The sequence below is a fragment of the Choloepus didactylus genome, chromosome 13 (assembly GCF_015220235.1).
Source record: "Choloepus didactylus isolate mChoDid1 chromosome 13, mChoDid1.pri, whole genome shotgun sequence".
Classification (NCBI taxonomy): Eukaryota; Metazoa; Chordata; class Mammalia; order Pilosa; family Megalonychidae; genus Choloepus; species Choloepus didactylus.
The window spans coordinates 86,051,643-86,075,844 of record NC_051319.1 but is presented as its reverse complement, the minus strand read 5'-3'; the positions used below and the strand labels follow the sequence as shown (position 1 = coordinate 86,075,844).

The 24,202-nt window shown below is 47.9% G+C and overlaps 1 protein-coding gene and 1 long non-coding RNA gene across 2 annotated transcripts; one reads left to right on the top strand and one right to left on the bottom strand.

Annotated features, from left to right (window-relative positions):
• Window positions 1-1,139: 1,139 nt before the first annotated feature.
• On the bottom strand, window positions 1,140-14,837 carry LOC119507592. Its single transcript, XR_005211323.1, has 3 exons — window positions 14,753-14,837; window positions 12,176-12,275; window positions 1,140-1,791 (listed from the first exon to the last, which is right to left on the bottom strand). It is a non-coding gene; the product is annotated as an uncharacterized LOC119507592 (long non-coding RNA).
• PCDH12 (protocadherin 12) lies at window positions 8,426-22,619 on the top strand. The gene is made up of 4 exons (XM_037800772.1): window positions 8,426-11,638; window positions 14,833-14,927; window positions 16,852-16,994; window positions 21,801-22,619. The coding sequence occupies exons 1-4, from the start codon at window positions 8,759-8,761 to the stop codon at window positions 22,223-22,225; spliced, it is 3,543 nt and encodes a 1,180-aa protein (XP_037656700.1). The 5' UTR covers window positions 8,426-8,758; the 3' UTR covers window positions 22,226-22,619.
• The last annotated feature ends 1,583 nt before the right edge of the window (window positions 22,620-24,202 follow it).

The following is a 24,202-nucleotide window of genomic DNA, read 5'->3' as shown; positions in this document are numbered from 1 at the left end:
ACTGAGCTAAACCTTCCAGCAACCCTATAACATAGATACCATCATCATCATCCCATTTTTTTTACAATATACAAGACATTTTAAGAGTTTTATCTTTCTGAATTCAGAGTTTACATTTAGAAGATTTGTTGGCAAAAACTGCTATTACATCTTGATGTAGGTGTAAGTCATAAGTGTCCCCAAACAAAGTCATGGCTACATTTTTAATCTGAATGACTATATATGAAAACAACAGTAGCAAAATTTTTCAAGCAAGCAAGTTTTTCTAAAAGTAGTTTAATGATAACAAATTTTTAAGATCAAGTCACTTCTAAACTATTGTTTTTCTTCGTTACTTTTAAATGTATATCTACTATTCTTTTTGTAAAAAAACAGTTTTATTCCCATACCATACAAACCATCCAAACGGTGCAATCTATTGGTACAGTCTTGGTATAATCACAGAGTTGTGGATTCATCACCACAATTTGAGAACATTCTCAATTCTCCAAAAGAAAAACCCCATACCCTTTATACTCCCCCTATTATTGACACTTGGCATTGGTCTGGTACCTTTGTTTGTTACAATTGATGAGAGAATATTACAATATTACCGTTAACTAGAGTCCTTAGTTTGCGTTAGTCGCATTTTTTCCCATATACCATCCTTTTATGAGCACCTTGTAATAGTGACATACATTTGTTCTAGTTCATGGAAGAATATTCTTATATTTTGTACTGTTGACCACAGTCATCAACCACAAATCATCCCATTTTTGAAGTTAAGGAAACCGATCTCAGAGAGCCTAAGTGAATTACCACTGTCACCCAGCTGGTAAATTACAGAGCCCAGGTATGAACCCGGGAATCAGAGTCCTGAGCCCACATCATTAACCCAGTGCTCTGCTTAGACAAAGTTAACGCTTTGCTCAAGGAGAGTGGTCAGTGGGTCTGTTAGGAAAAACCACCAGACCAACTCTGTGTCCGGCTTCCCTGGTCAGTGCAGCCCAAACAATACCTCAGGTCATCCCAGGGTCATTTGAACACAGACTACTAAAACGGTGTGAGATGGCGGACAGTATAAAATGTTTTCTGTGCTTCTGATGCAAGGTAAAATCTGATTTACAATAACAGGCACAGAATGATCATGTTTATACTTGCAACCTGGCATTTTATTATTATTCCCCTGAATAAGAGTGAAAAGAGTTTTGTAACCCCAAGGTAACATGGCTCGGTAAGAAGGAAAAAGGGGCAAGATTTAGCAGCAGCTGCCATCATAAATCAGTATGCCGCTGTTTCTCTCAGAGCTCCAGGCTCAACTCCTAGCTGTCATAAACTTATAAAGGGAAGCCCCATGAGAATTTATGTTACGATGGGAAGACTCATTTTCCTTCCTGTAAGAGCCTTTCTGAAGCAAGGAGAGAATTAGACTGATTAGATTCTAAGTGAAGAAAGAAACCCAAACCAATGGTTTACAGGAAGGGAAAAAATGTGGGTCAACTTGAGCTATATCCCTTGCCAAGAAAAATGACCTTGTAAATAGAGAAGAACATGCTGAATGCCACCAAATAAATGAGTGACTGGGTGGCTGAATATATTAATGAGTGAGTGTGATCCAGGATTCCTCCAGGGTGGTTCTTTCAGTGTGAGAACAGTTCGATCCCGGAGTCACCCAGAAATGCTGAATACATAACGAGGCCAATCAACACAGTCAGCTGCTGAATATTCATGCACAGATGATGCTCCCGAGTCAATATGTTTGATTTTTGTGTTTACTGATAGATTTTCAAATTCACTGTGTAAACCAACATTCTAAAAAGAAAAAAAAAGGAGAAAACAAAACAGTAAAGAAAATTGTGTTGAGAACATACATTACTTCTGGATAGGTTTGCCAGATAAAAATACTTATATTAAAAAATTATTCTTTGTTTATCTGAAATTCAAATTTAACTGGGTGCCCTGCATTTTTATTTGCTAAATCTGGCAATCCTATTTCTGGACCAATGCAGAGGAGAGAGCTGAAGACATGAGGGACATGCCTCTACTTGGGAGTCAGAAGGAAGGAAACCAACGGAAGAGTCACAGAAAAAGACAGAGGAGGCTGCAGAAATATGGAGGGAGAACTAGGAGAGTACAGAGCTCCTGACAAGCAGCGACACAAGTGGGGCGGGAAGTGGAGTGAGAAGGATGCTGTGCAAGAATGGCTTGGTGGCTATAGTTTTGGCCCTTACGAGATCACTGGTGCTTCGGAGAAATTCTAAATGAGTGGTTCTCAATGAGGTAGGGTGAAGATAGAATTGTGTATGTCAGAATCACCTGGAATATATCAGAATTAAAACCTATATACCGGAACCACCCTACTTCTATTGGAGGGTTGGGGGAAGAAGCATGTATGTATAAGCCTCATCAACCCAGAGCTCACATGGTCCAGTTTTGGGGCAGTGTTATGGTTGTTAAACCATAAAATACACTTTGAAAATAACATAAATCTTTTCTTGCACTTTCCATGAAAATTGTGAAGGAGATCCAAATACATAGTTTGCAAAACTCATTCAAAAGTCCCTTGCATCTTCAGTCTACTTCCTTCCCAGCTCTGCTGTTCTCTGGTGTACCCTCAACCTTCAGCAATCCCCAGCTCCCAACAACTTTCTTCCTCTTATTATGTAGATCAATTTAGCCTCTCTTTCCAGCAAAAGGTCCAGTCAACTTCCCTAACCCTATCCTAACTGATCTGGAAGACGAAGCCTTTTATTATGGAGGGGGAAGGAAAATTGAGCTGGCAGTTACAGAATTCTCCTCGGCCGGCTGGTGAAGGGAAAGGCAGGAATTTTCTTGTTCTGTCCCTGGTAATTTGGAAAGCTTTCCAGGTGATTCTGATACTATGCCCCTTTTGAGAATAACCACTCTTAATCAAGGCCCAAAATCTTTTTATTTCTAGGAAAGTTCTATTCCTTAGCAAATTTCTCCTTGCAAAGTACATTACTCTTCCTGCACTGCAAAGTGCCTTTGCACGGGAGCAGACATCTGCCATCCGTCCCAACAAAGACCACAAAGTGCCCTGCAAGGACAGCTGAGCCAGAACGTCTGCCTGAGTCCCCCAGTCGAGATTCCTCATCAAACCAGCTCTAACTTCAACAAGATCTCGCTTAGAATAGAGGCTGATCTTGGGGAGTCTAGCCACCTTCCTGACCCAAATGATCCTGAGGATGAAACTTCCCAGCTTCATCAAAGCTGCCTTGGTGGTGGTGACTGTGGTAGCTGCTGGGCAGATTCATAAGGGGCCAGCCCAGAAGACCCAAGTCCTGGGGTGAGCAGGCAGCCCTGCAGGAGATTTGTTTGCAGGGCATGGTCCTAGCCTTCATCAGCTGCCCTTCAGTCCCCCAAGGGTCAGGGTCACATCTTGCTGGTCTGACCCCTCCAGGTTCCTCAGGGCTCCAGGTGTTCTAAAAAGATCCTTCAGCCCCCACCCACCCCCCTCCATCCCTCAGCCCCTTCACTGTGACCAAGGACCCAAGGTTAGTGGTGAGCAAGACCTCCTTTTTAAAAAAAACTTACTTTGGTAATGGATGTGCAACATAACAGTTCCCATTTTAACCACTTTCAAGTATACAATGTTATGCTACCATCACCACCATCTACTACCAAAACGTTTCCATCACTCCAGAGAGACTCTGTACCCATTCCCTAACTCCCACCTCTGGAAATCTGTTCTCTACTTGCTTTCTCTATGAATGTACATATTCTAGTTATTTCACGTAAGTGGAATCATACAATGTTTGTCCTTTTGCAACTGGCTTATTTCACTCAACATGATGTCTTCAAGGTTCATCCACGTTGTAGCATGTGTCAGAACTTCATTCCTTTTTATGTCTGAATAATATTCCTGTGTGTGTGTGTACATTTTGTTTATCCATTCATCTATTGATGGACACTTGTTGCTCCTACCTTTTGGCTAATTGTGAATAATACTGCTTTGAACACTGGTGCACAAATATCCCTCCGAGTCTCTGCTTCCAATTCTTTGGGATGTACAACTAGAAGAGGAATTGCCTGGCTTCCTTTTTTTTTTTTTTTTTTTTTTTTTAAATATGAAGTTTTATCTTTCAATAGATAAACTTGTAGCTTCAAGTAATATATGAATCGCCTGAAAAGAGGTACAGATGCAAACCATAGATCATTCTTGATAGACCGAGAAACATAAGAAACATCTTTCTATGCTGATACAAATGTTGAGCTGTCAATAAAATAATCTACAAATCATAAATCCTAATCAGCTGCCAAACCACTGTAATTACGCTTTGATTATTTACCTGGGACTCCCCTCCTCCCGTTTATGGTACCATGTAGTTGGGCAAGGACTGGTCTGGGTTTGGAGGTTTTTCAGAACATAAAGGAGCAAGTGAAAACTTGTCCCCAGGATGGGAGTGAAAGGAACTGTCAGCTGCAGTAGACAATGTGCTATTGAATGACATCCCAAGCCAGCACTAAAAGGTGGCCCACTATCACTTTTGACCAACAATTATATGTGGTTTGTTTGGTTCATATCATGCATTAATTTACAAATTAACTATTCACATTTAAAAGTTAGAAGATTCCAGTTGACAGCTGGATTTCTGGCTTCTCTTAAAATACAGGGATTTCCAGCCACAGTTGGCCAGCATTCCCAGGTGGCAAAACTGGCTAGAGATGCTGCCTGGCTTCCTTTTAACAATATTTTGGACTTGAAGGAAGCTGTGATGTAAAAGAATATGTGATTTGACCCAAAGCAGAAGAGGAGACCATGTAACCACGGAGGCAGAGCTGGGAATGATGTTGCCAGAAGGCAAGGAACACCAACTGCCATCAGAAGCTGGAAGAGGCAAGGAACAAAATCTCTCCTAGAGCCTCCGAAGGGAGCTCAGCCCAGCCAACACCCTGATTCCTTGATTTCAGATCTCTGGCCTCCAGAACTGTGAGAGAATACATTTCTGTCACTTTAAGCCAAAAATTAATAATAATTAAAAGTACATCTGCATCTTCAACCCTGTTTTCAAAATTCAGGGTGAAAAACCCGTGACAACTCCACTCGCTCTTTGACACGTGGCTGCCAGAGATCAACTGACCAGAACAGCCAGGCAGGAGGAGAGAAAATCACTGAATGGGGGTGCTCATTCCAGAGGTAATTGCTTTTCAAAAGCCTGGTGCCTTTTTTGCTGGCTTTTGATTCTTAAAGTGTTGTCCTGATTTCATGCTCCCAATGTGAATAAAACGAACAAGCCACACAACAAATACCACCTACGAAATCCAAATTCAAACTTTCTCATGACCTGTGAGTCCTGTGAATCCATTTTTTATGTCCATGATTCCAGTTAAGGCAACACACACCCACACCAACACCCACAGTCATATATTTAACAATGTCCTGTCAAGACTATAAATATTAACATAGGCCAAATCATGGAATTCCGTAATTCTGTCTGTGGACATTGGTCCATATCAGGTTTCCTATTAAGATATAAAATTGTCATCCATATGTGGCTTCTGTTGTATTTTTCTGTGCACAGCACAGGTCTGAGGTTGTGAGACTCTGTGAGCCCCGGGCACTCCCCTCCTGCCCACGTGCCTTCTGGTGGTCCCTGCCTCTGCACCTTTTTCTCTACGTTTGGCCACCAGATGGCATTCTGGAAACATTCTCACCCTCAGAGCTTTCTGTACCAAAGCTCCCCTGCATTGCTCCCAGTTGGCCTCCCCCACTCTGTTCCCTTACAATCCATTCCAGAGTGCAGCCAGAAGGGGCTTTCTGTAGGGCAAATCTGCATGTTTTGGGGCAGGTTACCTAACCCTCCATGTTCCAGCTTCTTCAACCCGGGGGCATGGTTGTGGGGTTGGCATGAAGAGATGTAGGTAAAGCACTCAGGACAAGGCCTGAATGTAGCCACTGTTCTCATTTTCCTGCTTTGAGCCCTTCAAAAGCTCCCCATGGCACTCAGGACAAGGTCCAAATCCTTAGTGTGGACCCCAGGCCTTCCACCACCTGGCCCCTGTGTACAACTGCAACCCAACCCCCTTCCTCCTTGCTCTACCTCTCAGACAGAGGCTCTTGCAGTTCTGTAAGGAGCCAGCTCTGCCAGCTCTCCCACCTTTGGGCCTTGCCTGTTCTGCTCCCTCCCTGGCTTTGCCTCTCCCCTGCCCAACCACCTCCATCTGGCTAATTCCTCCATGTCCTTCAGGATTCAGCTCAGTGCCCTCCGTGAGGAGCCCTCTCCAGACCTGAATCTAGAGCTACCACACTGGGCTTATCTCCTTGTTAGTCTGTAAGCCTCTTGGGGGTTGCTTCACCTGTTTTATTCTCTGCCTAGCACAGAGTAGGATGAATGAGAGCCAGACAGTGAGGCTGTCACGTGGGCTGACTGTGATTGGCATGTCTCTGAGCTCTGAGGTGCCACCTCATGGACAGGCTGCACTGGGGCCTGGGGGGCCTCCTCCCAAGGCACAGGCAGCCCCTGGCCCAAACCCAAGCCAAGGAAGGCCTGGGAAATGAGCTTTTCTGGCCAAGGAGGCAAAAAAAAAATGTAAAGGGACAAATACAAGACCATCTTCACCATTGGCCTATGAGGCATAAAACCCGGAAAAGAAAAAAAGGTAAAATAATGGTCCCGTATGTTGATTTTTTGGGGGGGGCCAGCACTGTGCTGAGCCCTTTATGCACGTCATCTCATTGAATACTTCCCTTAAGTCCATGAGTTAGAGAACATTAGCCCCACTCTACCGAGAAGGAAACTTAGGCTCAGAGAGGTTTAATGACTTGTGCAGTAGCTCAGAGCTTGTGTGTGGCCTGTCTCCAGCACCAGGCCGGAGTAAATGGCCCCTTAGATTCAGGCCTGTTGGTTGCTATGACTCAATGGGCTTGAATGAGATGGTTGGGAAGCCTCCAGGAGTAGGATGTGGGGTAAAAGGATAGGGTTGAGGGGAAGAAAAGACAGGGAAAGGCAGGGAGCACCGTTGTGGATACCTAGATGGTCCCGAGGCTCAGGGCAGTCCCTCAGCCACCCCGGTTCTGAGAGCCACAGGCCTCCAGGCTAATGATCCCTGCCTGGTTGGGGCTCCAAGGACTCAGCTGCAGTCACCTATCTGGGGGAAGCTGACCCTTTACCCCTATCACCTCAAATGCTTTGCAAACCTCTTCACTCAGCCTCCAGGTGGGGTATAAGGCTGGGAGACCATTGGGGGCTATTGAGGAGAGAAAACAGAAGCAACAAGGCCACCTCAAAGACCTCCCGGGCAAACGTCCCACTCACTCCCTTCCTGGGCCTCACCTCTGTGAGGAAGAGAATGGGGGCCGGGGATACCTCAAAATGCCCTGGGGGAGCTGGGCAGAGGACAGCAAGGGTGTTATTGGTCAAGCAATTCTCATACATAGAAATGGGGAGAGAAGAATTAGAGGAAGGGAGAGAAAGACACAGATGAAAGGGGGAGGAAGGTGTGGGAGAAGGAAAACATAAAAATCTCCAAGGCAGAAGAGTAGGAGGCTAGGGGGCTCCCCCAGACAAAGCCTCAGGCTGGACCAGACGCAGAGAACAATGGACCCAGAGGCTGGAGGTGCAGGAAGGGAAAGGGGAGGGGCCACACGGTCAGGTCAGCGAGGTCCTTGCCGGCTTCTGGAGTCGACAGCATGGACACCCTCTTGGGTCAGTGTGGGCAGGGATGTCCCCCAGGGCTAGCGTGAGAGCTGGGGCTGAGCCGTGCAGATCACAGCACCGACCACTAATAATCTCACTGCCCATGACTCTGGGCCAAGCCCAGGCTAAGGCCTTTCGTGAATCATTTCATTTAATCCTCACAACTTCCTGCCGTAGGGCTAATATTCTTATCCCCACCCTCCTCTAATGATGAGGTTACAGAGGCCCAGAGACGCTAAGTGACTTGCCCCAGATGATCCAGCTGTTCAATTTGCAGAGCCAGGATTTAAAGCTGGGCAGTTTAGCTCTGAAGGCTGCTCTCTTAACCACATCTGCTTCCCATGGGCAAAAGGGGATGATCAGGGCAGAGTGAAGACTGAGAGGTAGACAAGTGTGGGGAAAAGACAAGAACAGGAGAGGAATCAGGGAGAAAAAGCAGGAACAGAGACAGAAGAAGAAGGGAAGAGGCACAGGGAACGTGACGCCCATGAGGGGCATCAGTCCATGTATGGGCGGGCAGGGCCTCAGGTTCTCTGCCTGCTTGGCTATATACAAAGCTTCCCCTTCCCTCCGCGCCTGTCTTACTAGTGGACAGCACCTTCCCATCCGGCCTGTCCCCGGAGCCCTGGCCGCATCCTCCTCGGCGGCAGGCCACTCGGCTTCACAGGAAATGCTCTTTCTCTAATTGGCATTGAAACTCACAGCCCTCCCTTTTCCTGTAGGTGGGGTTTCCATAGGAAAAAGCTGCTTCTCTGTTTCCCCAGCCTAGCAACTGTTTGGAAGTCAGATCCCCGCATCCTGCTCTGCTGGGTTAAGTCCCTCTTTGGCCGGCTCTTGTCCATCATTTGCCGAAGTGAACCAACTGGCTCCCTGTGGGAGTCTCCCCTAGCAATTGTATCTATACTTGGACTTCTCAGATCTCCTCTCTTCAGATCTCAGAGGATGGCCTTGTCTGGAAATCCCGCTGGTTCCATCATCCTCTAGCTATGGAACGAGGCTGTGCCAGCAGGTTTGGGGGCAGGAGAACGGGGCTAATCAAGCCATCCAGGAAACACTGGAGGACTTGCCCAGCCTTTAAAGGACCCTGGGCTTTCTGAATCCAGCCCACTCTGGTGGTAAGCATGATGCAACTTCTGCAACTTCTGCTGGGGCTTTGGGGGCCAGGTGGCTACTTGTTCCTTTCAGGGAACTGTCAAGAGGTGGCTACTCTCACAGTGAAATACCAAGTGTCAGAGGAAGTGCCGTCTGGCACGGTGATCGGGAAACTGTCCCGAGAACTGGGCTGGGAGGAGAGGCATGGGCAGGCGGGGACTGCCTTCCAGGTCTTGCAGCTGCCTCAAGCACTCCCCGTTCAGGTGGACTCTGAAGACGGCTTGCTGAGCACGGGGAGGCGGCTGGACCGAGAGCAGCTATGCCGGCAGCGGGAGCCCTGCCTGGTTTCCTTTGATGTGCTTGCCACGGAGGATTTGGCTCTGATCCACGTGGAGATCCAGGTGCTGGATGTCAACGACCACCAGCCGCAGTTTCCCAAAGGCGAGCAGGAGCTAGAAATCTCTGAGAGTGCCTCTCTACGCACCCGGATCCCCCTGGACAGAGCTCTCGACCCAGACACTGGCCCCAATACCCTGCACTCCTACACCCTGTCTCCCAGTGAGCACTTTGCCCTGGATGTCATCGTGGGGCCTGATGAGACCAAACACGCAGAACTCATGGTGGTGAAGGAGTTGGACCGGGAAATCCACTCGTTTTTCGATCTGGTCTTAACTGCATATGACGGTGGGAACCCCCCCAAGTCAGGCACCAGCTTGGTCAAGGTCAATGTCCTGGACTCCAATGACAATAGCCCTGTCTTTGCTGAGAGCTCACTGGCACTAGAAATCCAAGAAGACGCGCCCCCCGGTACTCTCCTGCTAAACCTCACTGCCACAGACCCTGACCAAGGGCCCAACGGCGAGGTAGAGTTCTTTCTCGGGAAGCACGTGCCTGCAGAGGTTCTAGACACCTTCAGTGTTGAAGCCAAGACGGGCCACATCATTCTGCGTCGAGCCCTAGACTACGAGAAGAATCCTGCCTATGAGGTGGACGTCCAGGCAAGAGACCTGGGTCCCAACCCCATCCCAGCCCATTGCAAAGTTCTTATCAAGGTTCTGGATGTCAATGACAATGCCCCGAGCCTCCACATCACGTGGGCCTCCCAGCTGTCACTAGTGTCAGAAGCTCTCCCCAAGGACAGTTTCATTGCTCTCATAGTGGCAAATGACTTGGACTCAGGAAATAATGGTCTGGTCCACTGTTGGCTGAACCAAGAGCTAGGTCACTTCAGGTTGAAAAAGACCAACGGCAACACATACATGCTGCTAACCAATGCCACGCTGGACAGAGAGCAGTGGCCCCGGTACACCCTCACTCTGTTAGCCCAAGACCAAGGACCCCAGCCCTTATCAGCCAAGGAGCAGCTCAGCATCGAGATCAGTGACGCCAACGACAACGCACCTGTGTTTGAGGAGAGCAGATATAAGGTCTACACTCGGGAAAACAATCTGCCTTCCCTTCACCTCATTACCGTCAAGGCTCATGATGCAGACTTGGGCATTAATGGAAAAATCTCATACCGCATCCAGGACTCCCCAGTTTCTTATTTGGTGGCTATTGACTCACACACGGGGGAGGTGACTGCTCAGAGGACACTGGACTACGAACAGATGGTCGGCTTTGAGTTCCGGGTGATTGCAGAGGACATGGGGCAGCCCCAGCTTGCATCTCACGTCACCGTGTGGGTCAGCCTCCTGGATGTCAACGATAATGCCCCAGAGGTGGTTCAGCCCGTGCTCAGCGATGGAAAGGCCAGCCTCTCAGTTCTCGTAAATGCCTCCACAGGCCACCTTCTGGTGCCCATCGAGACTCCCAGTGGTTTGGGTCCAGCCGACGCTGACACACCATCACCGGCCACCCACAGCTCCCGGCCATTCCTTCTGACAACCATCGTGGCAAGAGATGCAGACTCAGGGGCAAATGGAGAGCTCCTCTACAGCATCCAGAGGGGTAACGAACTTCGTCTCTTTGTCCTCAGCCCCCACCAGGGGCAGCTGTTCATCAATGTCACCAATGCCAGCAGCCTCATTGGGAGCGAGTGGGAGCTGGAGATAGTCGTAGAGGACCGTGGCAGCCCCCCCTTGCAGACCCGAGCTCTGTTGAGGGTCATGTTTGTCACCAGCGTGGACCACCTCAGGGACTTGGCCCACGAACCCCAGGCCCTGAGCACATCGGTGCTGACCGTGATTTGCCTGGCTGTACTGCTGGCCGTCTTTGGGTTAATCTGGGCTCTGGTCATGTCCATCTGCAGGACGGAGAAGAAGGACAACCGGGCGTACAACTGTCGGGAGGCTGACTCCACCTACCGTCAGCAGCCCAAGAGGCCCCAGAAGCACATTCAGAAGGCAGATATCCTTCTAGTGCCTGTGCTCAGCAGCCAGACGGATGAGCCTGGTGAATTCAGACAGCCCCACAAGGACACGGGTAAGGCAGCGCTGGTGGAAGCAGGCTGGGACCCCTGTCTGCAGGCCCCCTTTCACCTCACACCGACCTTGTACAGGACCCTACGTAACCAAGGCAACCAGGGAACACTGGCCGAGAGCCGAGAGGTGCTGCAGGACACCGTCAACCTCCTTTTCAACCATCCCAGGCAGAGGAACGCCTCCCGGGAGAACCTCACCCTTCCTGAGCCCCAGACTGTGATGGGTCAGCCACTCTCAAGGACCCTGAAGGTGGCAGGCAGTCCCATAGGGAAGCCGCCCAGGGACCAGGGCAGTGAGGAGGCCCCACCAAGCCTGGCGGCCTCCTCTGCAACCCTGAGGCGGCAGCGGAATCTCAATGGCAAAGTGTCCCCCAAGAAAGAGTCAAGCCCCCGTCAGATCCTGCGGAGCCTGGTCCGGCTGTCTGTGGCTGCCTTTGCAGAGCGGAACCCTGTGGAGGAGCTCACTGTGGATTCTCCTCCCGTTCAGGTATCTAAGCCGTGGGCAGCCCCTTCCTGGTCACCCTGCACCACCACTAACTGCATCAGACACCCCTACCACCCTCTCGTTCCTTACCTTAGGCTTGCCCAGCACCATATGGTGCTGTGTGTGGCAGTGGTTCAGGGCACAGTTCTGGGGTCAACAGAACTTATGAGCCCTGTGATTGTGAGCAAACTACTTAGTGTCTCTGAGCCTTAGTTTCCTAATCTGTAAAATAGGGATCCCAGTAAGAGCATCTGCCTCAGACAGCTGTCCTGAGGATTTGTTCAGCTAATTTCAATAAAGCTTTTACTCCAGGTGCCTGGCACAAGTAGAAACACAGCAAAGGTAGTGAGTAAGAGTATCAGCTTGGGAGTGAGGCTACCTGGGTTCGAATCCCGGCTCTTACCTCCTCCTAGCTGTGAACCCCAGGGAAGTGACTCAACTTCTCTGTTGAGGTTGTCACTGTTAATAGCACCACCTCTTAAGTTTTCTGTGAAGATGAAATGAGTTAATGTACTTAAAGCACTCAATGATTGTTGTTACCTCTGCAAAGCACTCCTCCATCTCCACTGCCCTTGTCTCTATGAAGTAGACCGCCAAGGGTGTCATGGTGCAGCAGGGGGTCATAGTTCCCCGGCTGGGCCTGTGGGATAGGACAGTGGAAACAACTTTGGAACTTAGGAGTTAGGCAGATCTGGGTTCAAATCTCAGCGCAGCTGCTTAGTTGCTATGCAGCCTTGGGCATATCCTTTGACATCTGAGCTTCATTTTCCTCATCTATAGAATGGGGGTTATGACACCAAACTTTCCCTGTGTCTACCTCCCGGGGGGTGTAATGAAGAAAGACGTGTCTGGTGACTAGGAGTTATTAGAGACAAATGGGAAATCTTTTTCAGAAGTGGTGCCTGAACTCACACCCAGATCCGCTGCTCCGAATCCCATACCATTTTCACTGTGCCCAGCTGCCCGCCCAGGGCCTGTTTCTGTTGGGCCAGGCCATCAGCTCAGGTTTCCTGTGGAGCAAGGACGTGGGTGGCTTCCTTCCCCCACCTCCTCCCCAGGAAGCCACCTGGAGAGGGCCCAGATGCTCTCTTGGGAGTCTCATTCTGGGCTCTGTGCCGCCCCAGTTGTTGCCCAGAGCCATTTGTTCATTCATTCATTCATTCATTCATGCATCAATACTTATTGGATAAGCTCTCTGTGCCAGACACTGTGTACTAGTTGCTGGTGAAGAGACAGCAGAGAGCCGGTGCTGTGGGTGATTCCACGGGGCCATGGAAAGAAGGGTGCCCACTTAAGAGCAGCTTGAAAGTATGAGACAGCTTGCCGAGTGCATGTCTCTCTTGCCACACAGCGCTGCAGTGGATCAGGGCACTGGGCTTAATGCCAGTCCTGCCACTAACTGCTTTGTAGCCCCTGTGAGCCTCAGTTTCCATCTCTGCGAAGTGTAATAGCATCTCATAAGGATTAAATGAGATTTTATACTACCCAACAGTTAGGTGGTTATTGTGAGGTCTATTACTATGTGATTTGTGTACTTTGGCTTATTTCATCTTCATAGTCACATGACCTGAGTTTCATTGTTATTCCCTTTCTTACTGCTGAGGGAACTGGGGGTCAGAATGTTTAAGCAATTCCTCAAGGCCACACAGACAGGAAGTGGGGCAAGGGCAGATTTAGGATTTGAACCTGAGTCTGACCGACTCCAAAGTCTGGACTCAAACTGTGAAGTGACCATGCATGATGGTGAGCAGCACAGGACTGGGCACTCAGAGTCTGTCCCTGAAACGCCAGCCCTTAGGGGGGCTTCTGCCTGGGCTGGGAGGTGGGATCTGCCCTGAGGCAGGCCATGGAGCCCTGACCCTCGCAAGTCACAGTGAAACCCCAGTCCAGGCAGTCCTCTCTGAGATTGGCACTTCTGGCCTTGAGCTGCCCAGAGGGGCTGAGTGGGCCTCCCTGGGGAGGAGTGAATCCAGGAGGCAGAGCGAACGTTTCTAGGAGTAACAATCCAAATTCCTTGCATTTGCAGGGCATTTTTAACTTTTTCAAGTATTTTAATTAATCCCACAACCCTGTGAAGAAGGCTGGAGGGGGAGGGGTGCGTATTTGTAGCCCCACCTTAGAGATGAGGAAACTGAGGCCTGAGGAGATTTGAAAACCTGCCTGATATTACACAAGCTAGAAATGGCCTGGAACTAGAATTCAGTCTTCCAAGACTTGGTCTGTGGCCTTCTCCCTCACAAAGCCTTGCAAGATCTGGCCCAGACATCTCACCCCACCCCTCGCCCCTCCTCATTCTCCAGCTTTCCTGAAATTCCATCTCTTTTGGCTTTCTGGCTTGCAATGACTTCTGCCAGAACCCTTCAAACCTCCCCACACCCTCATCCCAACTCTCCACTTGCCAAACTCCTGTGGAGCCTTTGGGTCTCAGCAGAGGTGCCTGGCACATAGCATGAACTCAATAAACATTTGTTGACATGATGCATAAACTTCCCTTAGTGCCCCCTCCCCCTTCCTCCATGCTCCAAGTTGGGTTAGGGGCCTTCCTTTGCTCCCACGGAACCTGGTCCTCCCCCCATCACTGGGAAGCAACTCCCACAGTAACTGCTCTTCTGTCTTCCCTGACAGACTGCAAATTCCCCGAGAGCAGTGATTGGGTTTCTTATTGTCACAATGAGCACAATGACTGGCACAAACACTAAATACTTTTTGAATGAATGGATGAATAAATGAATGATGAGATGACACCGTTTTTGCCTTCTCCACAAAATAGTCTTACATCTGGCCCACAAAAATGGACTGAGTTCTTGAATACTGCTGAGGGGGGGGAACAGAATTCTATAGGATAATCCTTAACAAAGTAATAATGAATTTAGGGTCAGGAAATGCCCATTTCACCCCATCCCACAGGCTCCAGTAGGAGGAGATCGTTTTGGGGAACGAGAGTGAGGGGGCTGGGCCTGGCACGCCTCATTCTCTCCCTCAGGTACCTGGGTCTGGGGTGAATGGCAAAGCAGGGAACCTGCCCGCACAGGTCCCTGTCTCCGCTGCCGAGCACCATCCCCCACCTGATCACACAAACATCTGAAGCCGGAGGAAAGACTATAAAAAGAAAGCTACCGGCATTGAGGGAAACATCCGGCGAGGAAGTGTGCTGGGTCGGAATTGTGTGGAGTCAACAGATTTTTCCTGTCTTGCAGCAAATCTCCCAGCTGCTGTCCTTGCTGCATCAGGGCCAATTCCAGCCCAAACCAAACCACCGAGGAAATAAGTACTTGGCCAAGCCCGGCAGCAGGTAAGCAGCACGTAGCCCCACAGGCTTCTGGGATCCCCCACCCTCCCACTGCCCCTCACCCCTGCGGCCTCCATAACAGGGAGGTGAGCACATCCCCAGTCACTGCGCCCCTGGGAGAGTGCAGCAGCCAGCACCTGCCCCACCCCCACCCCATCCTGGCCAGCTTGCTGGGGGGTGGTGGTGTGTGTGTGTGACTGTATTTATAGTGTTTACAGCACCCAGAGTCACTAGGTCACTAAGGAAATGACTTCATCCAAGGCTCTATCTGTCCCTTGATTTCAGAGGTGCTGGGCTATCAGCTTCAAATCTGTAACTTTCACCTTTCTTTCTCTTGACCATTAAACATAATATGAAGACTCCCTGCTAGGGATGTGGATGTGTGGGTGCCTCCTTTTGAAGAGACCTCAAGAGGACCTCTAATCTACCTCCTTCTTGTTACAGATGGAGAAACTAGCTCTAAAGAGTTTAATCCAACCCAGTTTTGTAACTTTGAGCAAATCAGATAATCTCTCAGGGCCTCAGTTTCCTCATCTGTGAAATGGAGGCTACAACACTTTCTTTGTAGCAATATGGTAGATTTAATGATCAAATGTATTCTAAGCCCACAGCCTAGTGCCTGGCACACAGTAGGTGCTCAAGAAATACTGAGTCCTTTCACCTTGAGGCAGCTTTGCTCAAGGTCACATAGCAAGTGAGTGGCAGAGCTGGGAGGGTCCCTCAGGGTTCCTGACTCCAGGTTCAGTGCTCTTGCCTTGATAACTTGCAGCTTCTTTTTAGCAAGGATGGTGAGAGGTAGCACAGGGCAGAGGTGAGTACAAATGCTCTAGAGTCACCTTTCTCTGGATTTGAATTCTTGCTCTATCACTTAATCCACGGTGACCTTGGGCAAACTACATAATCTTTACAGGCTTCCATTACCTCAGCAAAATGGGAATGATAATAAGAGAACAAACTCCTTATGGGCGTGAAAGATTTGAATGAAAAGATACATGTTCCCTGCATAGCTCCAGACTTAACTCGCAGTAATTGCTCAATCAATATTAGTCTTGCTATTAATCAGAAACTTGCTACTTCTCTGCTGATGCCGTTGCAGCAGCAGAAATGGTCACGAGGACCCCCCAGGCTTTCAAGCCCCTCAAGGAGCCTTCCCACCTGCCAGGGTGAGAGGCCCTGTCTGGCCCTCCACGCTGAGGCAGTCCTAGGAATTGGTCTCTGCCAAGCAGTACAGACGGTCTGTGGAAAAAAGGGGCCAGGGTAGAGACAGTGGGAGATTGGGGTGTGGAAATAGATTCTGAGCAGCTTTCGGGTGCCTCTTCCTCAATTGCATCCTTATTGGCCCGCTCTTCTAGTCTGGAATTCGACCTCAAACAGGGAAGAGGATACATTCATTCATTCATTCTTTCCACAAAATATTTACTGAGTACCTCCATGTACAGGCACTGTTGTCACTACTGGCAAGAGAACAGGGAGTGACACAGACAAAAATCCCTGCCCTCACTGGAGCTTGCATCTGACAGATGAATGACTGCCTTCATTTAACCAAAGCTTACCAAACTCCCACTGTGTGCCAGGCACTGTGAAGGCACTGGAGGAACAATGAGGAGTAATAATATCAGTGCATTTGTAATTCCTGCCATTTGCTGAGTGCTTATGAGGTGCCAGGCCCTGTACTAAACCCTTTCCATTGCAACGTCTCGTTTTCCCCTCGCAACCACCCATGAGGTGGGTGTTACTGTTCGTTTCACAGCTGAGGGAACTGAATCTCAGAGTAAGCAGCAGGGCTGGGTTGGGTTGGTCTTGCTCTAAACCAGTTCCCTATATGGATGCATGAATGCTGCATGAATAGATGAATGTCCATGAGATTGAATGAATGAATCTGTGTATGCATTTCCTCCCTAATGGGCTGGGTCGGCTTCCTTTGCAGGAGTGCAGTGCCAGACACAGGTGCCAGGACTGGTGGCCAGGCAGAAGCAGACCAGGAGGAAGGCCCCTTGGACCCTGAAGAGGACCTCTCTGTGAAGCAGCTGCTGAAAGAAGAGCTGTCCAGCTTGCTGGACCCCCACACAGGTAGGGCTCCCCAGGGTTCCAGATCCTGCTTCTGCCCCCAGTGTCTTCACACCCCCAGGCTTCAGAGTTCCACTCCAATCCTCTGTGAGGACACAGCCACTCTGTTTCTGGGAAGGAATATCAGCAACATCTTACTTCCCCCAGAGCCTCATAAGATATTTGTTGGTTTAAAGACCAGGTTCTACTTCGATTTCTAATTTTAAAAATCATCATAATAGTGAACAATCACTGAGCTCTTGCTTTGTGACAAGCACCGGGGGAGCATCTTACATGATCTCGATTAGGCCTTCAAACAGTCCTCTGAGGTAGGTATCATTAGCTCCACTTTACAGGTGAGTAAACTGAGGCTCAGGTAGTCTGCCTGGAGTCATCTAGCTCATCAGTGGTTGAAATGGGGCCAAAACCTGGGCCTGCCTGGCACCAGGAGACTTCCCCTTAACTCCTAAACCATCCGTTTGCATCTGTTTGTTGTGTTTAAATTTCATCTCTCAACCTGAGAACTTAGCTGACTCTTTAATGTGCTAACACTTCTAATTGAAGCAAAAAGATTTTTTTTTGTAGAGAAACAATTAGTTTTGCCAATAAATATGTAACTTGAAACTTTAATTCAAGAATCTGCTAACTGTCCCCTCCTGCAGACACTGGCCAGCCTCCTTTAGGGAACACACTGCAAGTCTGATCATCCTACTCTGTAGTTTGTTTCTATGGTTAACCATCCATTTCTCCTGTGAACATGTCCTGTCTGCTCCATCTAGCTGCAAACACGCTGAAGGCATGGCAGAGACTTCCCTTACCTTGGCTGAAAGAAAAAAAAAAAAAAGAATTTATTGAACGCTTTCTATGGGCTAGTCCCTTTCCTAAGTGCTTCATGAAAATAGTATGAGAAAGGTGCTATTCATTATCCCCAGGAGGGGCAAGGCTGTTTAATAATTTGCCTGAGGTGGTGCAGATAATGGTTATTAACATAGGCAGCGTGGCTCTAAATTTTAGAGCTGTGACGTCTAATACGGTAGCCACTAGCCATATGTGGCTATTTAAATTTAAATTTTAATGACTTAAATAAAATGAAACATTCAGTGCCTCGGTCACACTAGCCACATTTCAAGTGCTCAATACCAATATGTGGCTAGCAGCTACAGCTTTGGATAGGATATATATAGAAAGCTTTATAGGGCAGCACTGTCTAGAATTTAGAATTGTGCTGTCCAAGATGGTAGCCACCAGCATGTGGCTACTGAACAGCTGGAAAATAGCTAGTCTGAATTGTGATGTGCTTTAAGCCTAAAATGCACTCCAGATATCAAAGATGGTATATTAAAAAAAGAATGTAAAATATCTCATTAATAATTTTGAAAATAATGAATACATGAAAATGATGTTTTAGAACGGGTTAAGTAAAAATATTTTTAAAATTAATTTCACTTGTTTCTTTTTATTTTTTATATGTGGCTACTAGAAATTTTAGAATTATGTATGTGGTTTGCATTATCTCTCTATTGGACAGCTCTGGGCTAGAACCTGGGTACTCATTTCCCATGCTATCCTGCCTCCCCATGTACAGGAGGGACTTAGCATGGAGGGGACTATAAAGTGGGGGGACGAACAGGGATGTAGGGCTAGAAAAACCTTTGCTGCTCTCAGGGCTGGCCCGTGATGGTGCTATTGTTGAGTGTACTTGAGACTGGGGTCTTTGCTGCTTCAAATAAAAGCCCCATCCAAAGATGTGATAATGACAACAGTATTTTATGGGTTGCATGAGTTCACTGGATTCTCACAACCACCTGTCAAAATGAGTACCACTATTTCACCACTTGGGGAGGAAAGGAATGCTCAGAGAGGTTAAGCAATTTTCCCAAGGTCACATTGCCCCTAAGTGGCAAAGCTGGGAAATCAAGCCCAGGTCTGCCCCGCACCCAACTGCAGTTGTTCTGTGTTTTCATACGGCCCAGTGATTTTCTCATACCAAGCTTCACTCCTGCAGAAGCTCTCTGACCCTTGTACAAGGAAAGGCCAAATTCCGTAACACCAAAAGACTTTCAACCCTATTGCCTCAGAGTCTCAGGGAACTAAGGTTTATATTTCCCAAGTGTTGAAGGTTAATATTTATGTTCACTCTGTCATTCAGCAAACATTCACTAAGCCCCAGGCACAGAGCTGGGCCACAGGATCCAGTGAGCACACTGTCCAGCACTGAAACAAAAGATGGACACTTGATTATCAAAATAAAAATTAACTACTTTTGAATAACTTTTTCAAATTACAGAAGTAATCTTTGGTTAATGCAGAAAATAGAGCTAAACAAAGAGAAAATAAAATCATTTCTGCCCAGGAGTGATTTCTGTTATCATTTTGGCTATCTCCTTCCATCCTTTTTTTCCTGTGCACAGATTTCGAAGCAGCTCACCTTAAATAAACATTGAATAAATGTTCCATTCAATGTTGTGCCTTTTTTTTTTTTTAAGCATAGTCCATAAGGCTTTTACTTTCCTTTCTTCCCTCTGGCTTGGCCTCTACAGTTAGGCCTGGGGCTCATTTTTGCTTTGATTTGGTTTTTGTTTTTTAAGTTTAAAAAATTTTTTAAATTGTAGATATACAGAAAAATCATGCAGAAAGTACAGAATTCCCATATACCCGCCTCTCACACACAGTTTTTCCCATTAACATTTTGCATTAGTGTGGTATCGTTACAATTGATGAAACAATGTTATTACAATTACACTACTAACTATAGCCCATAGATTACATTAGGGTTCACTCTTTGTGTTGTACATAGTTCTATGGTTTTGTTTTTTTTTTTTTTTTTAATTCTGGTAACTTATATACAAAGTAAAATTCCCCATTTTACCTACTTTCAAATATACAATTCATTAGTAGTAATTACAATCACAAAGTTATGCCTCCGTTACCATCATCCATTGCCAAAACTTTTCCATTACCTCAAACAAAAACACCATAGAAATTTAACATTAATCTCCATTCCCCACCCCAACCCAGCCCTAGTACTAGTAACCTGTATTCCAGTTTCTGCCCTTATGAATTTGCATATTCTTATTTCATATAAGTAAGATTACGCAATATTTGTCCTTTTGTATCTGGCTTATTTCACTCAACCTGATGTCTTCAAAGTTCAGCATGCACCAGAACTTCATTCCTTCTTCACAGCCAAATAATATTCCATTGTATGTTGTTTTAGTTTCCCCAGCGCTAAAACAAACACCATACAACGGATTGGCTTAACAACAGCAATTTATCGGCTGGTAATTCCAGAGGCTAAAAGGCTTGTTTCCTCCCAGGGTCAGTGTCTTCTGGCTGGCTGGCAATCTTTTGGGTTCCCTGGCATTTCTATCACATGGCAATGCACATGACGGGGTCTTCTCTTTTCTCTCTGGGTTCCACTGACTTCCAGTTTCTGGCTGCTCCCCATGCCTTCTCTTTCGGTGTCCAATTTCCTTTGCTTATAAGGACTTCAGCCAAATTGGATTCAGGCCCACCTTCATTTAGTTTGGGCACACCGTAACTAATAACATCTTCAAGGGTCTTATTTGCAAAAGGGTTCACACCCACAGGACCAGGGGTTGGGACCTGAATATACCTTTTGTGGGAGACATGATTCAATTCCAACATATGTATAGTCTACATGTTGGACACTTGAGTTACTTACACCTTTTGGCAATTGTGAATAATACTGTTTTGAACATTGGTGTGCAAATATCTGTTTGAATCCCTGCTTTCAATTCTTTGGGGTATAACCTGGTTTGCCAGATCATATGGTAATTCTATACTTGTCTTTCTAAGGAACCGCCAAACTGTTTTCCACAGTGTCTGCACCATTTTACATTCCCACCAACAATGTAGGAGGGTCCCTATTTCTCCACATCCTCTCCAACACTTGTTATTTTCCATTAAAAGTAGCCATTTTCCATTAAAAGTAGCCATTCTAGTGGGTGTGAAGTGGTATCTCATTGTGGTCTTGATTTGCAGTTCCCTAATGGCTAATGAGCACGTTTTCATGGGTTTATTGGCCATTCCTATATCTTCTTTGGAAAAATGTCTATTCAAGTATTTTGCCCATTTTTTAACTGCATTCTGGGGCTAGTTTTGGAGGCAGGACTGTTAAAGGGAAGGCACTGGAAAGCTAAAGGACAGTTTTCATCAGGCCTAGGAATTCCAGAGGTCACAAAGGGGCACTTGGGGCATCCAGGGCAAGGAAGGGCCAGCTCTTCAGAGTGCAGGTAGGGTGGTGCAGTCACAGAGGGCTTTGAAGTCACACCTGGAATGAGGTCAGGTAGACTTACCTATTTTGAGCTTCAGTATCTTCTTTCATGAAGTGGGGGGAATAACCTGACCTCAAAGATTTGCCTGAAGGTTAAATGACATAATTATGTAAATTGCTTGACATGTCAGTACTTAGTAAACAATCACTATTATTATGGATATGAACAGAAGGCAGTGCCAAGCCAGGAACTCCAGCCTTGGCTAAAAAAGAGGGATTTTTTCCGTTCTCTGCTAGTGGTGCCCTGAGGGGAGGAGGCTCCCAGAGGGAGTTGAAAATCCTGGAACAAGCAGACTGGGAAATTCTTTAGAAGCAGGCCAGTGGCGACTGCTGGGTCTTCATCCTCCTGCCTCCTCCCCACCCAGCTCACCCTCCCTGTGCTTCAGGCAGCCACCTTCCTGCCCGCGGGCTTCCCTGCAGGCCCCTTCCTTCCTGTCCCCTGCCTTTTCCCTTCCCTCCTTGGTCCTCTGTCCTGCCTGGCCCTGCCTGCAGCCCTGCCCTGCCCTCACTGTGCCCCCTCCTCCCCGCCACAGGCCTGGACCTGGACCGGCTGAGCGCCCCTGATCCGGCCTGGATGGCGAGGCTGTCTTTACCCCTCACCACCAACTACCGCGACAACCTGTTCTCCCCGGATGCTGAGACTTCGGAGGAGCCGCGGACCTTTCAGACGTTCGGCAAGGCCACCGGGCCCGAGCTGAGCCCCACGGGCACGCGGCTGGCCAGCACCTTCCTCTCAGAGATGAGCTCGCTGCTGGAGATGCTTTTGGCGCAGCGCTCCAGCGTGCCCGTGGAGGCCGCCTCCGAGGTGCTGCGGCGGCTCTCTGTCTGTGGGAGGACCCTCAGTCTGGACCTGGCCACCAGTGGGGCCTTGGGCACAGAAGCCCCGGGGGGCCCGGGTGGAAAGAAGGGGGCTGAGGGCACAACCAGCAGCAGCAGCAGCAGCAATAGGGACCTGTGAACACAATTTGGGGACCTCTGAATCCTGAAACTGGGGACCCTGGGAGATGTTTGGGAACTGAGGATCCTGGAACATGAGCAGGTTGCTAAAATCTTGAACTCAATGGCCAGAAGTGACCTGAGAACTTTAGGGTGACTGATGCTACCCCTGCAACAGAGGCAGAGCTGTCTGACCAAAGCAGGCTCCCTTGTACATTTTTGGGGGGACGGGACAGTTTGAGGCTGAGATAAGTGTTTGCTGGCAAAACACAAGTAGAGTGCAAAGGGTCAGTCCTCTGCAGAAGAGATCTAAGGAGTGTCACAAGCAGGAAAGGATGTCCTTGTTGGATACTGGAGTGTGGGAGGGCTGGATCCTGGGCAATGCTCTCTGACCTACTAATAAAGGAAAAGCAGTAGTTCATTTTCTTATTTGCACCTGTCAAGAGGGGGGAGGGAAGAGCAACAGAGGAGGGTTCTTTTTCATCCAATCACTAGCAAGTGAGTCATGCTGGGGCCTGGACAGGCCTGGGGGAAGTTGGTATACATTAGGTACGCAAATGGAGACAGGCAAACTCTTGACCCCACACCTCTATTGCTACATTATCAAATAATCTGCTTCTCAGCTGGAAAATTAGGGCTAAGAAAAGTGCTACTATTTATAGAGCACTTGCTTAAGGCATGCACTGGGCTTTATGATTTCATTTAATTTTTACAACAACTCTGGAAGGGAGGTATTTCGTAGACAAGGAAATGAAGCTTGGAAAGGTCTTGCCCAAGATCAAACAGGGAGTTGAGTCAGAGCCAGGATTTGGACTAAGAGCTGTCAACAACAAAACCCATGCCCTCGACCTTGGCACTAGACCACCAGCCAAGGAAAGGACAAGCAATGGGCCCCAAAGGTGGGCTTTTGCCAGCAGTGGACTTGCGTGAGCTTCCCTTAGGAAACCCTTCAGAAAAGAACATTTCCAAAGCCACTCAGGCCTACACATCTCTGTGAATTTCCAAGCACAGGACAAGAGGGTCTTGGATCTGACCTGATGCAGACCTGGGCCTCTGCAAGTCCCTATCCTTTAACAATGAGTAGCCTCTTCAGGTACGGAAGTCATTTTTCCCAACCCACCGCTTGTGAGTAAATCTTCCTTTGCCACAGCAGGTTCAGACCTGTGAATTCAGGCCCCAGAAGACAGTGTATGAACTTAGTCTATGAAATCAACACTGACAGCAGGGAAGCTTCCAGGAGAGGGGTGAGTGAAGAAACAGCAAATATTTTCCCAGGGCTCAGCCTTAAAATTTTCCTGGAAATTTCCAAGTAGTCAGTCAGCTGGCTTCTCAACAGCTGTCCTGGACACTGAAGGCAAAAAATTCTTCTCTGTGCTCCTCCTTTATTCCTCTTTTGGCACTCAATAATTATGTCCACAGAAATGGGCCAGTCATCCTCCCAACAAGGGATAATGAAAATCTCACAAACTTAGAACTGGGTTTCTGATCACCTAACTCCAGGCCCGAGTGATATCTTCACAAGCTCTGTGATTTTCAAACTTGTTTTCAGAGCTGTGGGGTTCTGCAGGTCAACGAGGAAGGCCAGGGGGACACCAAGCAGGCAAGGTCTCGAGTTCGTTCAACCCGAAGCCTGGTGCAAAGCCGACACTGGATGAATGCTTGTTGAGCGGATGAAGGAATGAATGAATAGGTAAATGAGTGCTTCTTCCAGGGTCTTCTATATATATTGGAGCTCCAGGTAAGATTCATTAGACAAAATGGTTCTATTATATAAAAGCAAAGTCAGCTTGGCAACACCAGAGAACATGCTGACCTCTAGTTATCGGTAGATTTTCAGTGCAGAGCTGATGTTGGGGGCCAGGGGGTAGTGATAGGAAGAAATGGGGGGAAGAAGTGACCTAAGGAGCCTGGGCCATGGCTGGCAGCTGGGTCACTGGATGTGTTGGATCACTGTACCACTCTAGTTCAAAATCTGTAGTCCTGAAGAGTAGGCAAAACA

Bases quoted from the DNA above. Each gene is read 5' to 3' on its own strand.
- PCDH12 (XM_037800772.1), top strand. From the start codon at position 8,759: ATGATGCAACTTCTGCAACTTCTGCTGGGGCTTTGGGGGCCAGGTGGC. The intron at 11,639-14,832 runs GTATCTAAGCCG...CCTGTCTTGCAG, and splicing joins TGGATTCTCCTCCCGTTCAG to CAAATCTCCCAGCTGCTGTC. The intron at 16,995-21,800 runs GTAGGGCTCCCC...TCCCCGCCACAG, and splicing joins CTTGCTGGACCCCCACACAG to GCCTGGACCTGGACCGGCTG.